General features: G+C 39.3%; 4 protein-coding genes across 10 annotated transcripts in view; 2 read left to right on the forward strand and 2 right to left on the reverse strand.

Moving 5' to 3' along the window:
- Window positions 1–598, reverse strand: part of sona (SON DNA and RNA binding protein a) — a 12,242-nt gene extending 11,644 nt beyond the window's left edge. Inside the window, exon 1 of one of the 3 annotated variants that reach the window (XM_029458870.1) lies at window positions 502–598. The gene's annotated coding sequence lies outside the window, so the exon portion shown is untranslated. Of the gene's footprint in view, window positions 1–160; window positions 302–384 lie in introns of those variants that run through there. The other 2 variants (XM_029458868.1, XM_029458869.1) reach the window with 2 other exon arrangements.
- A 1,312-nt stretch (window positions 599–1,910) lies between these two features.
- On the forward strand, window positions 1,911–6,650 carry ercc1 (excision repair cross-complementation group 1). 2 transcript variants are annotated; one of them, XM_029459089.1, is made up of 9 exons: window positions 1,911–2,100; window positions 2,318–2,755; window positions 2,937–3,040; window positions 3,180–3,279; window positions 5,059–5,135; window positions 5,588–5,687; window positions 5,881–5,952; window positions 6,102–6,170; window positions 6,261–6,650. In XM_029459089.1, the coding sequence occupies exons 1-9, from the start codon at window positions 2,041–2,043 to the stop codon at window positions 6,321–6,323; spliced, it is 1,083 nt and encodes a 360-aa protein (XP_029314949.1). In that variant the 5' UTR covers window positions 1,911–2,040; the 3' UTR covers window positions 6,324–6,650. The 2 variants fall into 2 exon arrangements, with proteins under 2 accessions (XP_029314949.1, XP_029314951.1); XM_029459091.1 differs by having other exon boundaries at window positions 1,939–2,100; window positions 2,290–2,755.
- Window positions 6,651–7,435: 785 nt separating this feature from the next.
- prmt2 (protein arginine methyltransferase 2) lies at window positions 7,436–14,566 on the forward strand. 4 transcript variants are annotated; one of them, XM_029459215.1, is made up of 9 exons: window positions 7,436–7,675; window positions 7,769–7,972; window positions 9,055–9,216; window positions 10,056–10,220; window positions 10,376–10,551; window positions 12,677–12,827; window positions 12,918–13,054; window positions 13,286–13,460; window positions 13,673–14,566. In XM_029459215.1, exons 1-9 carry the CDS (start codon window positions 7,439–7,441, stop codon window positions 13,703–13,705), a joined length of 1,440 nt encoding a protein of 479 aa, XP_029315075.1. In that variant the 5' UTR covers window positions 7,436–7,438; the 3' UTR covers window positions 13,706–14,566. The 4 variants fall into 4 exon arrangements, with proteins under 4 accessions (XP_029315075.1, XP_029315076.1, XP_029315073.1 ...); XM_029459216.1 differs by having other exon boundaries at window positions 12,698–12,827; XM_029459213.1 differs by having other exon boundaries at window positions 12,677–13,054.
- Window positions 13,518–16,280, reverse strand: LOC115026395 (zinc finger protein 525-like). The gene is made up of 2 exons (XM_029459217.1): window positions 16,145–16,280; window positions 13,518–15,750 (listed from the first exon to the last, which is right to left on the reverse strand). The coding sequence occupies exon 2, from the start codon at window positions 15,682–15,684 to the stop codon at window positions 14,668–14,670; it is 1,017 nt and encodes a 338-aa protein (XP_029315077.1). The 5' UTR covers window positions 15,685–15,750; window positions 16,145–16,280; the 3' UTR covers window positions 13,518–14,667.
- Between the last annotated feature and the right edge of the window lie 46 nt (window positions 16,281–16,326).

Consider the following 16,326-nt stretch of genomic DNA (forward strand, 5'->3'; position numbering starts at 1 on the left):
AATACGTTAGATAACGCTGATCACTGTCAGGCCTGCACTCCTGTAACTAGCGTTAACACTCTTTCATAGATTAATGCAGCTAGCTAACGATAGTAATGGATGTGAGTTAGTTTTAATAAACTTTTAATCCCTCAAAAAGGTAATCGTTTTGCACGCTTACCAGTTGGACAAAGTTAAAGCTTTTACGAGCCCAACATGCTGCCTGCACGCCGCGGCCTAATCGGCAATTCACTGCCAACTCGTTCAACACCATTGCCGCTTACTTCGTTAGCATGCTCGTAGCTATCCAACAAGCTAGTTTGCTAGGACAATTAGCTGCCACTTGTTTCAACAAAGCAAGTTCGTTCGCTTATCATAGCTGTAGATTCTGTAGCATATAATTACCCAGTTTATGTTCGGAGGATGCCGTTTCAGTGAAAATAACGCCAGATAGCTGCAATCCCGCAAAGTGTGAAAACAAACAATCGTTGAATACGCTAACCGTTAACGTTAGCCAACTACCTTATCCGCCATGATGGAGAAAGGTATCCCGAAATGCCATGCTGCGCGGTTTGAATGGCGGCGTCATTGTCGCCTAGGCAACTACACGCTTCATGTTAGTAAACCCTAGCAAATGGCTCAAAATCTATATTTCTTGATTGTATCTTGATATGCATTATCATTATTTATTATTTGATGTAGTGTACGATGTCAAAAAGGTACTTTGTATACATGGGGGTAGGGCCTATATCTGTTTTGTGATGCACTCATATTCTGTTGATATTTCTTAAATACATCATCGTTATGGTTTGCTGTTTTTTTACCCTGGTCCAGAGATAAACATTATTTAATTCGGCTATATTACTCATAGTTGACAAAAAATAATCATCTGAAACCTTTGGAGTGTGTATTCCATGTATTGTATTGTATTCCATGTTGTCACTAAATTGATAGCTTTTCTTCTCAGTGCTCATACTTCACTAAACATTTACCATGGATTAGTATACTAAATGGTGTGTCCATGCTGTGGACTTTCGCACATGGAATATGGTTTGAAAGTTTCTGCATATTACCACACATATCAAAACAAAGTGATATGCACAAGCAAAGTCTATTTTTCCTCTCTGTTTTTACCTTCTCTGATATATAGGTTGAATCTAGCTGGTGTGGTTGCTATGGTAACACCACCTCGCTGTCTGTTAATGTGAGTTTAAGTGTATCTACACATAAAATGTCTATTTGTTATTCATACTGTGATTTTCAATTTTTTATATTGGTTAAAGTAATATAAAATTCAGCCTCTGTCATCTTTTAGCTTGAAGAAATGTGTTCGGGCAGCAACTATAGGCTCATTTTAAAGTAGCCTATTTGTAGTTTTGGTAGCCGACTCAATTGTCATGCCAAGTTACAGTGAACAATTAAACACATTGTTGCTGTAAAAGAGCACGTTCATTAAATTCATAAATCTACTCTGTAAAAGAAAGAAAGAAAGAAAGAAAGAAAGAAAGAAAGACCTTTTGAATTATGATGTCCTTTAATTATACATCTCACTTAAAACCATGACAAAAACTATGAAATAATAACCCCATACACACCTAAAATCAACATAAAGACAATATAAAGAAAGACTTTGACTTGTGATGTCCTTTAATTCATAAAGAAAGAAAGAAACACATCATGAAAAAAAGAAAATAAATAAATCGAGAAACATTATGAAGAAATCAAAGAAGAAAGAAAATTACTTAATTAAAGGAACATGGAAGGAAAGAAAGAAACATACCTACCTACCCCGTTAATTATTGAACTTTGAAAGTTGTTTATGGTCACTACGTCTCAAAATGTCACTCGTAGCATGAATTTAAATGTTTAAATGTTCTAGGCAGTTCATATAAGTGGAGTCGGTGCTTTTATTCTGAAGGAATCGGGTCGGAAGTCTTAATGTTGTTGCTGTTGCTCTAGCGTCAGGAGTTCTCAAGGCGAGAGTAGTATTGTTAATGTTACAGGAAGTCTTATGAGACAGTGGCATGTGTTACATTGAAAAGTATTTATCAGCTAAAAGACATGAAGAAGAGGTTCAACATCAACCTAGATGACTCTGCTTTCACCAAAGAAAGAACACCGGTCAGTATTTTTGCTAGAATTAACTTTGAAAAAGCTAGCTAGCTAGCTTTCCAGCACTAACATGACTATTATCAAATGCAACGTTTTAAATGGCTTACACATTTAGCAATACAGGGTTCGGTCAGGATAGGCTGCTGAAACGTGAGTGATTTTTAAAAAATTATTAATTTCATAATTCTGGACTCTCAGACAGGATTTCCTTGTGTTTGTATTCCAGCCAAAGCCGCAGTTTCAATCTTCATCTAAAGTAGGACAAAACACCTCAGCCTCAACTTCATGTTCAGCGAAGCCTGCTGATGAGCCCGTGGACCAGCCTATTTCCTATGCAGATTATATCGTCCAGAGTAAAAGCAATGTGGATGCTCCTACTAAAAGAGAGGGTCCCTCCAAACTGCTCAGGACTGAAGGTGCTGTTGTTACCGATCTGAACCAAAGTGAGTCAGATTCAGTGCCGTCTGCTCCAGGCTTATGTGAAACAGTTCAGGACTATGTTAAAGGGACTGAAGGTGGATCTGAAGGGTCTAAGAAGAGCGAGAAGACACAGGTGACTGGCACACACCAGAAAGAGGAGAACTGTCAAAGTTCAGAACCAAGCCTAAACCTGGGTCCAAAACCAGTGGGATCTGGGAGCAGCATTATTGTCAGTCCTCGACAGGTTTGTGTTTCTTGACTTGAGCAAAAGCAGGTATTTGGATTGTGCAGGAAATCACCAATTTAGTTTGTTGATACTACTGCCTATGTTTCTTTATAAGCTTGGCATATGACTGTTTTCAGGCTTGTTAGTTGGCGTGCTCAACAGTAGATATCTCATTGCATATATGTTTTTACTAATTCAGAGGGGAAATCCCATCCTGAAGTCTGTGAGGAGTGTCCCATGGGAGTTTGGAGATGTTGTACCAGACTATGTCTTGGGCCAGACGACTTGTGCTCTCTTCCTTAGGTGGGTCGTGTGTGTGTGTTATGTTGTCATAACAGGGAATATTAATGTGCAAAATACCACTTTATTCAAGTTTTTTTTTCTTCTGTTGCGTGTTTCTTTTTTTTCTTTCGTTGGTGCTGTTTTGGGGCCTGTCTTGAAGTCTGAGGTATCACAATCTCAATCCCAACTATATCCACGATCGTCTCAAGCAGCTTGGACAGACGTTCACCCTGCGAGTGTTACTGGTACAAGTAGATGTGGTAAGCAAAAAGAGGTTTTGTAATCAAAACATTGACAAGTTTTATATTACAATATCTCTGAGTCACAGCTGAAAGTGCTATGTTTTGCGAATAAAAGTGTCAAACTTGCAGGGAAGTCAAGGGAGACCCCATCTTTAACATTATTATCAGATCCAAAGAAGACACATTTAATTGATTTGATATCTGCATATTGGATCTGATCAAATTGTGATCTTTCATTTAGTTACCCGCTGTGCTATAGCTATGCCAGTTGTTCTATGGTGTCATACATTTCCCTTGTAATGGCAATTTTCCAATTTCCAAATGTTCCAATGTTATTATGCCATCTACACAAGTAGGTGTGTGGGTTCTTACGCAGATAGAGCTTCCAGTTGTAGTTGAGCCTATAAAGTTATTTGTAGGTTTATTGCAGATGAAAATGGTGTTGAACATACCGGGTTTCCCAGTGCTGTAGCCTAGTTGTAGTTGTTGCTGTTTCGGTTGTAGTTTATCACTCATTCGTTCTATTAGTTGATCACTGTCACTGATCTATCGATGATGCGTTCGGGTCGCTCACTGGTGAGAACTGTTTGCTCTCTCTACCTGTGTCCTATTACCCATTTCCTGTCACCTGTGCACCCTTATATACCGACAGCCTAGTGTCCAAAATAATTTTGCAGGGCTTAAACCAAATAATAATAAATGCCAACAATAACGCAAAACTGCTTCTACATCTCTATTGTACTCTGTTAAAAACGAGTACCTATTATTAATATACATCACCTTTTTAGTGTTTAATTATAATTAATTGATATACAGGCGTTGATAACATAAATAGAGAAACAAAATATGTCTATATTTTTGTAGGCTTGCTAGTTCACTATAACAGCTCCCAGATAGTAATTGCCGACAAGGATTAAAACGTTCTGCAATGTTATATTAGACAAAATAGAACAGCCCATACAAAACACTAAACAGTTAAAAGAGAGATGTCGCATAAACTTAACTATTTTTAATATGGAAACACAAATTAACCCTGATGTGTTACTGCTGAATCTTTCAGGCGAAGGGGCTCTCTTTAAGTGTCTAGCAGAAAACTTTTAAACAAGCATCTCCTATTAGCAAGAAGGTGCATTTTATTTCAGTGGATTAAGCCCAGACCTCCTATTAACTAGTGGCTTGGATACATCTTAAAAGTTGTGCCAATGGAGCTCAGTCTTGAGGAAAATGAGAGTTTTTGATGAGCTGTGGGCGCCTTTTCTAAACAACCTCTCAAATTGCACAGCAGACTTAGTACAAAGGGGGCATAGCACTGTGGCCTGACATCCTTTCAGTGCCCCTGTGAATGTCTCATGCTTTCTTCTGGGTATTTTACTGCTTTGCATCAGTTGTGTTCTCCCTGATCCTTGTAAGGTAATCAAGCTCGGGAGATCTTTACATAATGTCTTCCCATGTAATGTGTATGTCAACATGCCATGCAGTTTTCTCCTCTACTCGTATCTATCTCTGCTGTCATTTGTGTTTTGTATTCTGTTCTCAAAAATTCAATAAAATATTGTGTTAAGATAAAGAGAGGGCTGTAAAGTAAGCTATCCATCCAGAACTATGCATTTGCCAAGTTTATCTTGCCTCAGTGAAATACGTTTAGCTAACAGTAGTGTAGTTAAAGTCTGAAGTGTGCCGCTGGAGGCAATTTCAGTACTGTATGTAGGAAAATATAAATGCCAGCGTTGGCAAATCCTTTTTTAAGAATAAAGAATATATGTAGTTTTTCTCACTGACATTGGTTTGTTCTCACAGAAAGATCCTCATCATACGTTGAAGGAGCTGGCTCGCATCTGCATCATGGCTGACTGCACTCTCATCTTAGCTTGGAGGTAAGACCTGCAACCGATTGCCAAGAAGACTGAACACTTTGTTACAAACATAGAACAGTATAGTTGGAAACAGTTTTAAATGTCTTCTCTGTTATCCTGGCCTTGCCACCCATTAAGTGTGTAGTCAGAAGATATTCTAATATATATATTTTTTTAATGTGTCAAGTAACCTTGGGTTTGTTAGGGGCAGCTAATATATTTTCATACTTCAAGCATCTATTGTATCATTCATAAGGTATTTTGTATTATGTTATTTTATTCTAACTAGATTCAACATATGAAAATGAGCCTTTGAGCCTAACTAGCTCAGTTCTGTTTTCAGTTGATCAGGGAACATTGTGCCTGATGATGATGATGATGATGATGATGATGATGATGATGATGATAATAAACTAATAAAATCCAATATATAAACAAACATAACTAATATTTTCTTTATGTTGATTTGACAGTCCAGAGGAGGCAGGGCGTTATCTGGAAACGTATAAGTCATATGAAAATAAACCAGCAGACTTACTGAAGGAGCAAGTTGAAAAAAACTATCTGTCAAAGGTGTGTGGATTTAATGTTTTCTAGTTAAAGAATGTGAGGTCCATTGACATTTACCTGATCATTTGGTCAATGTGAAATAACTTTCTTTTTTTTTTTTATGTGATTGACTGAATTTGATGCAGTCACATAGAATGTCAAGGAAAATTAAATGGAATTCCTATAGTGCAACGCTGATTGGATTGGTTTGTTTAAGGTTACTGATTGCCTGACCACTGTGAAATCTATAAACAAGACCGATGCCATTACCTTGCTGTCCACTTTCTCAGTGAGTACCACTACAGCAAAAAATCATCCTCATATTGCTGCTATACTACAATCAGTGAATATAAACAGACATGTCCACAGGAGGATTTTATGGTGTATTCTGAATTAATCTTTTCATAATGAAAAATGCTTTATGTGCTTTTTTTTCAGTCTGTTGAAGGAATCATCAGTGCCTCTAAGGAAGACTTGGTTCTCTGTCCAGGCCTTGGACCACAAAAAGTGAGTAAAAATACACATGCATCATATAAATATATAGACGGCAGATGGAACATTTCCTGAAATTACCATGTTGACATTTTGTCCTTGCAGGCTCGGCGACTCTTTGATGTGCTTCATAAGCCCTTTCTCAAGTCGAAGACAAAAGACAGCTGAAACGTCTTACTAAGGATGTGTGACGTGCTCCTGAAGAGAACTCGATAACGTTTGGCGCCATGTTGAACAGCATGCAAACACACACACACTTTAGAAGACTGAATTAAATACTATAAACACTCATCCTTTACTGAGATGAAGAAAGAAATGTGACTGCTCTGAGACTAAGAATCAGCTGCAAATGTTTTAAGACTTTAAGATGTGAACTCTTTAGCTGTTGCGCACTGATTCTTAGCTTTGAGTTATTGTTTGATATCATTTGTTCATTGTTGAATTAATTTTTTTATGAAAATAAATGTTTTGTAATATTTTTATACTGTACCTTTTTAATTCTGTTTTACAGTTTCTTTGTTCTCAACAAGATGCAACGAGGGAGTACTTAAATGTCTTGTTTATTCACAAAAAACTAGGGAAAATTCAAATATATGTATATACAGTAGACATTGACACTAAACTTGTGTTGGGGAGGGGTATCATACGTTGGGCTGACACTAAACTGCAAAATATGTATAATAACTCAAGTATACATCTGTGTTTAAATGATTAATGAGGTACTATGTTAAAAAAAGAAAAAATGAGTTTACGAAAAGAAGTAGTCCTTTTTTGAGTAACCTCTCTTATATGTGCTAGTATCAGTAGATCTTTTTGATTGAGGAAGAGGAGACTACCAGATTCTTTAATAAATTAAGTAATTTCTATGCCATCTATTCCAGTGTGGTGCTGCCTTTGAGTGCTCCTCCGATATTCCCGTCTCTGTTCGGAAAGGCAACGTGTCACAATTTTACATTGAGTGCTGCGAAATAAAATGTACATAATGCTGTAGTAACAGCGAGGACACATTGGAAATAACATTGGCTATGATGACACAATGAGTAAGAAAATATGTGATATGCACCATATGATATAATAATCAAAACCAAGCTAATATAATACACGGTGGAAAGTCAAACATTTGCTATATAATGTTTCTATAACGGACATAACCTTTTGACACGAGTACAGAAACGCGTGAGTTAAATCAGTATCTTTTTTGCACTCGATGTTATAATTATGATATTTCCGACAGCACGTGAAGACACGGTAATTTAATCTGACTGTCAAAACAGGAAGTGTTCATGCAGTTGAAGAAGTGTTGCGATGATAATTTTACCGCTCATTTAAGAAGAGTATACATTTCATCTGAATTTACAGATGCACCGAGTTACTTCGTGAAAAGGTTTAACTTGTTTCTTTCAGGTAAAACAGCAGGCGAGTCCAAATCAGACATGCAGACAGAGAACGAGGAAGAGGAAGATGCATCTGTTGAAGAGTATGTTGCCCTGACCAATTACACTGGAAGTGGCAGCGACCAAGTAAGAGACCCACACAAGACGCCTGACAGTCTAACAACTGCACACCTGTACCAGAAAGTTGAAGGCTATTTCTAACTGCTTTTTGGCCCATAGCTTAGTTTCAGCAGCGGGGACACACTGCTCGTGCACTCCAAGCCTTCATCAGAGTGGTGGTGGGCAGAGCTGAAGGGAGACATAGGTTATGTCCCTGCCAGCTACCTGCGCCAGGATGCTGCTGCTGCTGCTGCTGAGGAGGAGGAAGAGGAGGACGAGGACCCATGGCAAGATGAAGAATACTTTGGCAGTTATGGAAAACTGGTTAGAAACGTTGAAGGATCATACTGTTTTGCATGTCACAGCCTAATTCAACTGAGTTCAATACATCTTTATTGTCCCTGGAGGACAATTCTGGTGCAGCACATAAACAAAAAGGGAAACATGGGAGAAAAGTACACTACATATGGCAGCAACAAAGACAATATTAAGCACAGATAATAGCAAACATCAAGTTTGCAAAATGCAATGATTATAAAAGTGCAAGTAGTACAAAGTGCAACAATAAACGGTGGACAGAAGTTCATGGTTAATGGTGGCAATTCCCTTAGGAATGAATAGTCTTGAAGGAGCCTTGAGCTCTAGAGCTCACACCCTTTGCACCAGGAGTTTCACCTTCTGCCCCGGAGCTGGCATTTCTGACCTGGTGTCTGTTGTACAGAGTGGACAGACTGGGAACACACCTGTGATCTTGGAGCAGGTGTTTACCACTCTGTGTAGCTTTGTTTTACTGCTCACCTTAAGATTCCCAAACCAGCAGATCAGGACAAAGTTAAAATAGATTAACTAGAATATCTATAAAACACAAGTCATAACCGTTTTGTCCATTAAAAAAGTACAGCTTCGTTTGTTGTTATCCTAATAATCTGCAAGTTGCACCTGCTGACAATTTAGAACATAAAATAAGATTTTATATTTATTTCCACCCCCACACACATCAATACATTTCAGGATGGTAGCTATAAACAGCAACATGCAGAGACATGAAACTTACTTGAGTTAGGTAATCCATCACAGTAAACACATTTTCCTTTGTCCTTAATTTAATATAAAGCAGTTGCTATAAGACATTTGTGGTGTGTTTAATAAAACTTGGTGAGCTGCAGAAATGCATTACATTCACAGAAAACGTTGGAAGATCAAGCCCAGAATAGATAAAAGTAAAAGGCTGCTTTTCAGCTATTTATTTTCAGAATTTTGCCGCTCAGCATTTTTTTGGAAAGCACCACACAGGAAGACCATGCCCTACTGTATTACTAATGTCACATGTTGCATTGATATATTACTCAAGTCATATCTGCAAATCCTATCACTTATTTTATTATTACTTTTTATTTTTAACACAGAGGCTTCACTTGGAGATGTTGTCAGATAAGAGCCGCACTGAGGCGTACCGGCAGGTTATTCTCAGCAACAGCGCTTCTCTGAGGAATAAAGTGGTGATAGACCTCGGCTGTGGAACTGGCATCATCAGCCTGTTCTGCGCTCAGCTGGCACAACCCTCAGAGGTAATGTGAACAGTATGGCTGGCGGCTCTTTCACACAAATGCACAGGTTGCTGGTTATGCAGTCGACAGTGTATAGACAGTTCGTTTTAGATCCTGTATATTAACTTAAAATATTAGGGGAATGAAATGGAGTGAATATGTTCACACATATAAAAGTGTTGGTGGATGGACCGCTTTAAAAAGAAATTCAACATCGATGCAGCAGAACCAGAGATATCATCTTTTTGTTATTGCACACCTTCTTCCTTGTCAAAATATGCTGCCTGCATTACCCATAATGCGACTTGACCACTGACTGTTCCGTCAGATATTTAGGTGTGTAATGCTGTTAGCAGCTAATGTAGCCAGTTATACACTTTTCCACATGCGGGAGCACTCACAGAGACTTGTAAACAGACTGATGTGATAAATCGGTGGACTTTCCCTTTAAGTATTAACCATTTGTCAGCTCATCTGGCAAAACAGTTATCTAATTCCAATGTTTGGTATGTTTAACTCCAAAAAGGTTTTTGAAATTAGACCACATTTGCCTAAAGTAATACTCAAATATAATGAAAAATTGCACAATTGAATTTGTACCTAAATAATTACTTTTAAACCTCTGAGTACATCTAACAATATAACAAATGTACCATTAAATAAGCCTTAAATAGCCTGAAATATGAGAAATGTGGAAAGTCAGAATGTCTGTATTATGTACCAAACTACTCAGTTTACTCACAGGTAAGCTGCAAAGCAAACATTGGTGTACCTTTACTCCCATCTGCTGGACAAGGAGTGTTGCTACATGTTATAAACTGCCTGGTGAGTAGAGACTAAGTTTATCCGTGGTAATGTAGGTGTTTGCTGTGGAGGCAAGCTCTATGGCAGAGTACACCAGACAGCTGGTGAAGCAGAACGGCTGTGAGGCGGTGGTCACGGTGCTCCAGGGACGAGCTGAGGAGATCGAGCTACCTGAGCGGGTGGACGTCCTGGTGTCTGAGTGGATGGGAAACTGTCTGCTGGTAATAATGACACTGCTATTACTAATATCACAAGTTATTGTGGGAAAATGTGTTCTACTTCAGATGCTTTATCTCGGTATTATTAAAGTTTAATTGGATCCCGCCATGTTTGAATATACCTCGACGTGTCTCTGTCTCTCCTTCCTCTGGTCTAGTTTGAGTTCATGGTGGAGTCAGTTCTGGTGGCGAGGGACCGCTGGCTTAAGGAAGGCGGCGTCATGTGGCCCTCATCCGCCACCCTCACCTTGGTGCCGTGTCAGGCCAACAGCTATTATGCAGAGAAGATGGCCTTCTGGGAGCAGCCCTATGGCCTGGACTTCACTCCTCTACAGTAAGGTCCATAAGTCATCTGTTCTCACTAAACATTGTCCTGTCTCACTTACTCAGATTTTCTAACTAACAAGGTCACAATACTAAATATAATTGTCAGTAAAACATTTAAAGATTTCATCCTCAAATGTGAAGTTGATACATTTAGTACAATAATCTGTGTTGCTAAGTAGCGTTGCTAGATATGTCAGGGATGATTATATGTGTGACAATCGGAGTAGAAGCCACATGTGAATAAGTATATATCAGTCACAAAAGTCTTCCTTTGACTCTTCATGTCACAATACTTTCCTGTATGACAAACACATGGTGATCTGTTGACCCATTAATGTAAGTAGAATTAACTTTCTTCGCACCATGTTGATACAAAAACACACACTTTTATCAAACATCCCTCGTTATGCACGTAGTAATTGTGTTTTCAAATTAGATCTATTGTGACTGATCCACCAGCACCTCAGGCAGCAACTAACTGCCGTCTTTGTATTTCTGTAAGTTGCCTCGTGTTACCCTGAAACATAAAAATGGTCCCTATCCAAGCACAATTAAAGTTGACCCATAATGCTAATTGGTATTTAACAAGCATAAGAAGAAATACAAGATAATCTCATTTTAATTTTCAACTGCATCTCATGTAGTGTGTTGACATGCACATTAATATCCCTATTTTGAGTCTTTTACATGGCATAATAAGATTTAATAATGGATAGACAGGTACAAAGAGACCAGAAAGTTGCATCTTTAATTACTTGTGAATGAGGAAAAAACATTGGAATTATGAAGTCCAGTAAAGAGTCTCAAATAATTGTGACAATATATACAGTGTGTACCAGTTTCTTACTTTGAGAGCGTGCACACATCGAGGTGCAGACCAGTGTGAGCATCAATGCAAGTCCATCGCAATTAGAACACGTTGCACAACTCTTTTCCAGTACACCATGCTTTATTCACCAAGCGTTTTAGGCTATCAGGGTGGTGCCTGACGCAGTTCCCAGTTTCCTTACATACAGCGATGATGGATATGTCACCATAGATACCATGTACACAAAACCCATCTCTTCCTTCAACCATACTGTTTACAAAATCTCTTCATCCTTAGTTCATACAAACATGTAATAGTATATATATCACCACAAATATGAAGTATGACATTACAATAAAGCTTTTACATCATTACCCAACAGATACACTTTGTTTGACAAACATACTTTTGCAATTTGCGTATATTTCAGGGAAGATGATATATTCCCAGATGAAATGTGCTACAACTGGATAAATCTTTTTAAATAAGGGATCGATGTTAGTTTGTAAAGGTTTTTACATTATATTATATATTACTCTTTGCCTTTCCTTTTTTTTAAAGATTTTCTTTTAATCATTTCATCATTTTGTAATATGTTTCCACGTTTCTTGGGAATGTTTTTAATGCCTCCCGAAACGTTGGTGTATTTAATCATTTTTAAAAATTGGTTCAGCATCACCCCACTTGGTTTCCTTTTTAAAGAAAGTTCCTCCTTTTTGTTTTCTATCATTTTTCCTCAACACATTTGTCTGTACACTCTGCTCCTGAACTTGTTTTGAGTCGCCAAAAGGTGGCGCTGATTTGAGAGGAATGTATTCCTTCTACCCCTGAGGAAATGGTTCAAGTTTGTCAGTCCCTTCATGTGGTGAACAACGTTGTTATAGAGAGATACTATATGGAAAGTTACCAGAAGGGCATCCGCAGGGAGTGGTTCAAACAGGAAACAGCCTCAGGCACGCACCACCCTGATAAAGGCAAAATAGCCAAAAAATGTTTGGTGAATAAAGCATGGTGTCCTTGAATGCAGTTGTGCAATCAATCAGAGGAAAACTGCATTAGTGGGGAAATTATCGAGTCAAGTTGACTCTAACGCTCTAAAATAACGTGAGACTATTTGAGGCTGCTGTTCTGTAAGGTGATGCAGTGACTTTATCTATTTCTAACACTTTATTACTTATTTAGTAATCCATACTTGGCCAGCTGTAACAGTTGCGACATAATTCACGAAGAGGTTTGTAATCTATACTGTTACCGTTTACAACTGTTTCTATAAAAATAGAGAATGCACAATGTTAATTACAATTAGTATGGCATACCCTCACAGAATCAATCCATGGTGTTACAGGCCCTTGGCACAGCAGGAGTTCTTCACCAAGCCAAAGTTCAGTCACCTCATTGAACCCGATGACTGCCTCACCACTCCCTGTGATGTTCTGTGCCTGGACATGTACACTCTGCAAGTCAAAGACCTGGAGGTGCTTTGGGTTTTTCTATTTATTAGGAATGGCTCCACCCCACACACGTTGGTTATGGTGACTAATATAGCCCTGTGTTTCATTTCTCAGGAAATAAAGGGCCAGTTTCATTTTTGTTTGGAAAAGTCTGGTGTTTTTCATGGATTCACTGCCTGGTTCACTGTTCATTTCGAGAGCCTGGAGACTGGAGGTGCAACAGTGGAGCTAAACACCGGACCGAACTCTGAGTAAAACAGAAAAAACGATATTATTAATTATAAGTATTTATACAGCCCATGCAGATTCTAATAATCTAAATTTGTGAGTGGAAAACATATGAATACATTGGAGATCACAAACAACATCTGAGTATATCTCTTTTACAGGCTGCAAATAATATTGTAATAATCTTGAATAAGTAAAAAAAAAGTTCAAAACGGCAATGCATGACAATACTAAGTCGACTCTTTTCTCTTCAGGCCAACGCACTGGAAGCAGACACTGTTCATGCTGGACCGGCCAGTTAGTGTCTTTGCTGGAGACTCCATCAGTGGAAACATTCTCCTGCGCAGGAACTCCGTCTGGAGACGCCACATGACCGTTACCCTGCACTGGAGCATTAACAGCAGCACAGAGGAAACAGACACCACCCAGGCAAATATTTAATCTTCACTTTTACTTCTCCTTATTCATTGACTATTTCCCAAAAAATTGATGGTAGATTGTTTTATTCTCTTTAACAGCATTGTGGTTACATTTGTGACTCTCATGCGATGTGACTCGTACATTAGACTCCCAAAGGTTCTATCTTGACCTTTCACTAGTAAATGGTGTCAGTTGTTCATTTGTTTTTTCTCTCTTCATAGGTTGGGACAAAGAGTTTCCCCATGTGGAGGTGACAGATTCTCCGTAGCGGTGGAGATCCACAGGAACAGTCTTATACATCTTCTGTTGAGTTTAGGGTCAGTGATGTATCAGCCATGAGCCGCTGCTGACCTGGAATGAAGGTGTGACGGTCAAAGGAGCCTCATCTGACCGGACGTGTAGTCCTACACTGTTAAGCCTGAACTACAGGCCCAGGGGATACAGCACACCATGAAACATGGTATAAGGGTAGATTAACAAAGAAGTAGTCCCATGCTAAGAAGGAACTATGGAGCATTACTGTAACTTTGACTTGAATGCTCATTGGGCTAGGTGGAAAAAGAGGCTTTAAAAGAAGACGATGCTTGATAACCAAAACTGCAAATTGTTTTGAACAGATATTTGTGGTCTCAAGCTGCAACAACAGAAACGCTTTTTTGTTAATTTTTTATCTTATGTGCATATTGTTTTACAATAGGCATTTCATTTACATGGTTTGTAATTTGTTTAAGTCCTATACATGCCAAAAGGCTTGTATGGGTTTAAGAAAACAATAAAATAACCATGAATTATAATGGTTTGAGATATACCCTTTTCTATATTTAAAGATTAGAGTGAACAATGTACACCACTGAAATGTTAGTTCCAAGTTTTAATTTAGCCTTATGAGCTATATAGGCATTAAAAACATGGCACTTACAGTTATAAAATAAGGTTACTTATTCCAAATAAAATAACAAAAAAATGTAAACTCATGTTGATATAAATCACATAATAGTATTTTAAAAGTTATAGAATTACAAATGTGCTCTTTGTCCCTTTCTCTGATCATGTGTGATCATGTACATTTTCATTAGTTGTGTTGGTTTCGGATTAAAAAGAATGAATGACATCAACATGACATTGTCCTGTATTTGTTATTTTTAGCTGTGGCAGAACTGTCATGGCACATTTCTTAGTTAAAGATCATTTTCGTCTCTGAATGTACTCCTCTTGTTCATGGCTCTGTTTTACTCTTTGCTTTTGCTCTGGAGCGAGTGTTGACCTCTGGGGATAAAGGCTGAATGGGTAAAGAGTCAGGAGAAGGAGGCCTGGAGAGTGGCACAAACATGGGAGGTTTAACAACTTCGTCTTTCACCTCCTTTACTGCACTTTTAGCCCTTTTCTGCCTTAAGTGTTTATCACAGTGGTTCACAAACGTATCCAGCTTGACAAAGGTCTTGTTGCACACTTTGCAGTGATAAGGCCGCTGTCCTTTGTTGAGGCGTATGTGCAGCCTGATGTACGATGATCTGACAAAGGTGCGGCAGCAGACGCCACACTTCAGATCCTCTGGGCTACTCTGTGTCTTCTGGGGCTGGTTGGGGGCTGGCAATGGCACTGGTTTGGCGTGCCCAGACGACTCCTGAGCCTTATGAGAGAGCAGGAGGGACAACGAGCGAAAACCCTCACCACACTGCTCACACTTGTATGGCCGCTCCCCTGTGTGTAGACGAACATGTGCCAGGAGCCCAGCCTTCTGTGTGAACGACTTGTCACAGTAGGTGCACTTGAAGGGCTTCTCGCCTGTGTGGAGTCGCCGGTGGGTCTTCAGATGTGAGGCACGGCCAAAGGTCTTACCACACTCCGGGCATTTAAATGGCCGGTCCCCGCTGTGGATTATCTTGTGTGCCACCAGGTGGGAGGACTGATGGAAGTACTTGCCACAGGTGCTACATCTGAACTTCCTCTCCTTGTTGTGAGAGGCGAGGTGAAGGGTCAGGTGGGAGGAGGAGATGAAGGTTTTGGAGCACAGGCTGCAGCTGTGAGGGTCCAGGCGCATGCGGCGCTGTGGGCGTTGTCCATTAGGGAGGCTACTGCCTGCCTGGCAGGATGCACATTTGGAAGGACTGGCTTCTTTGTGCACACGAAGGGCTGAAGTGTTGGTTGTATCACAGCCGGGCTGTGGTAGGCTGCATCCACAGTCCGAGCAGTGCCTTGTCTGTTGGTCTTTAACCCTGATTTTATCCAACATGGTTCAATCTACATTACCACAGTGGGAGGGGCGGGGTCTTCATTATTTGATACATCATAGGGGCATCTAAAAGTGATAAACACATTATGTTTGTTATGTTTTACAGTGGTGTAGCTGACGGTATACATGTATTATACAGATTCAAGTGTCCTATCAGCTGTATTACTATTAAAATAACTGTTAATCACGGATTATATAATATTTTCTTTAGCAGTTCGTCTTTAACGGCGCCGTACTGTGAGTCAGTTTACAATAGTATCAAAAGCTGACCTGATTGTTAACCTGAGGGTTGATGAACCGGCCAAACAAAGGTTGCTCATAATCTACATGCAACTCTGACAACCAGAAATACACTAGCTTCCTTGACAACAGTGATGCAGACAGTTGAGGCCTTGCTACGCCCTGAACAATAAGGTTATTCGATGCGAGTAAATGGCAAATGAACAAAGATTTTACATACCGTGTTCATTATTCCTCAGAAAGTGTGCATGTGTCGATAGTAATTATCGCATTAGCGCAGTTAAGCATCATAATAACACATAACGACCGGGGAATCGCATTTCATGCCCTACGTTTTCCTGTTAGGAGCTGCCCGGTATGACTGAGGACAGGGGCTGCAGCATCATCTAGCGAGTGGCGGAA

This window comes from Cottoperca gobio, chromosome 21, assembly GCF_900634415.1.
Source record: "Cottoperca gobio chromosome 21, fCotGob3.1, whole genome shotgun sequence".
In the NCBI taxonomy this organism is placed as follows: Eukaryota; Metazoa; Chordata; class Actinopteri; order Perciformes; family Bovichtidae; genus Cottoperca; species Cottoperca gobio.

Bases quoted from the DNA above. Each gene is read 5' to 3' on its own strand.
- ercc1 (XM_029459089.1), top strand. From the start codon at position 2,041: ATGAAGAAGAGGTTCAACATCAACCTAGATGACTCTGCTTTCACCAAA. The intron at 3,041-3,179 runs GTGGGTCGTGTG...CCTGTCTTGAAG, and splicing joins ACTTGTGCTCTCTTCCTTAG to TCTGAGGTATCACAATCTCA. The intron at 5,953-6,101 runs GTGAGTACCACT...CTTTTTTTTCAG, and splicing joins CCTTGCTGTCCACTTTCTCA to TCTGTTGAAGGAATCATCAG.
- LOC115026395 (XM_029459217.1), bottom strand. From the start codon at position 15,684: ATGTTGGATAAAATCAGGGTTAAAGACCAACAGACAAGGCACTGCTCG.
- prmt2 (XM_029459213.1), top strand. From the start codon at position 7,439: ATGCAGTTGAAGAAGTGTTGCGATGATAATTTTACCGCTCATTTAAGA. The intron at 7,973-9,054 runs GTTAGAAACGTT...TTTTTAACACAG, and splicing joins TTGGCAGTTATGGAAAACTG to AGGCTTCACTTGGAGATGTT. The intron at 10,221-10,375 runs GTAATAATGACA...CCTCTGGTCTAG, and splicing joins GGATGGGAAACTGTCTGCTG to TTTGAGTTCATGGTGGAGTC.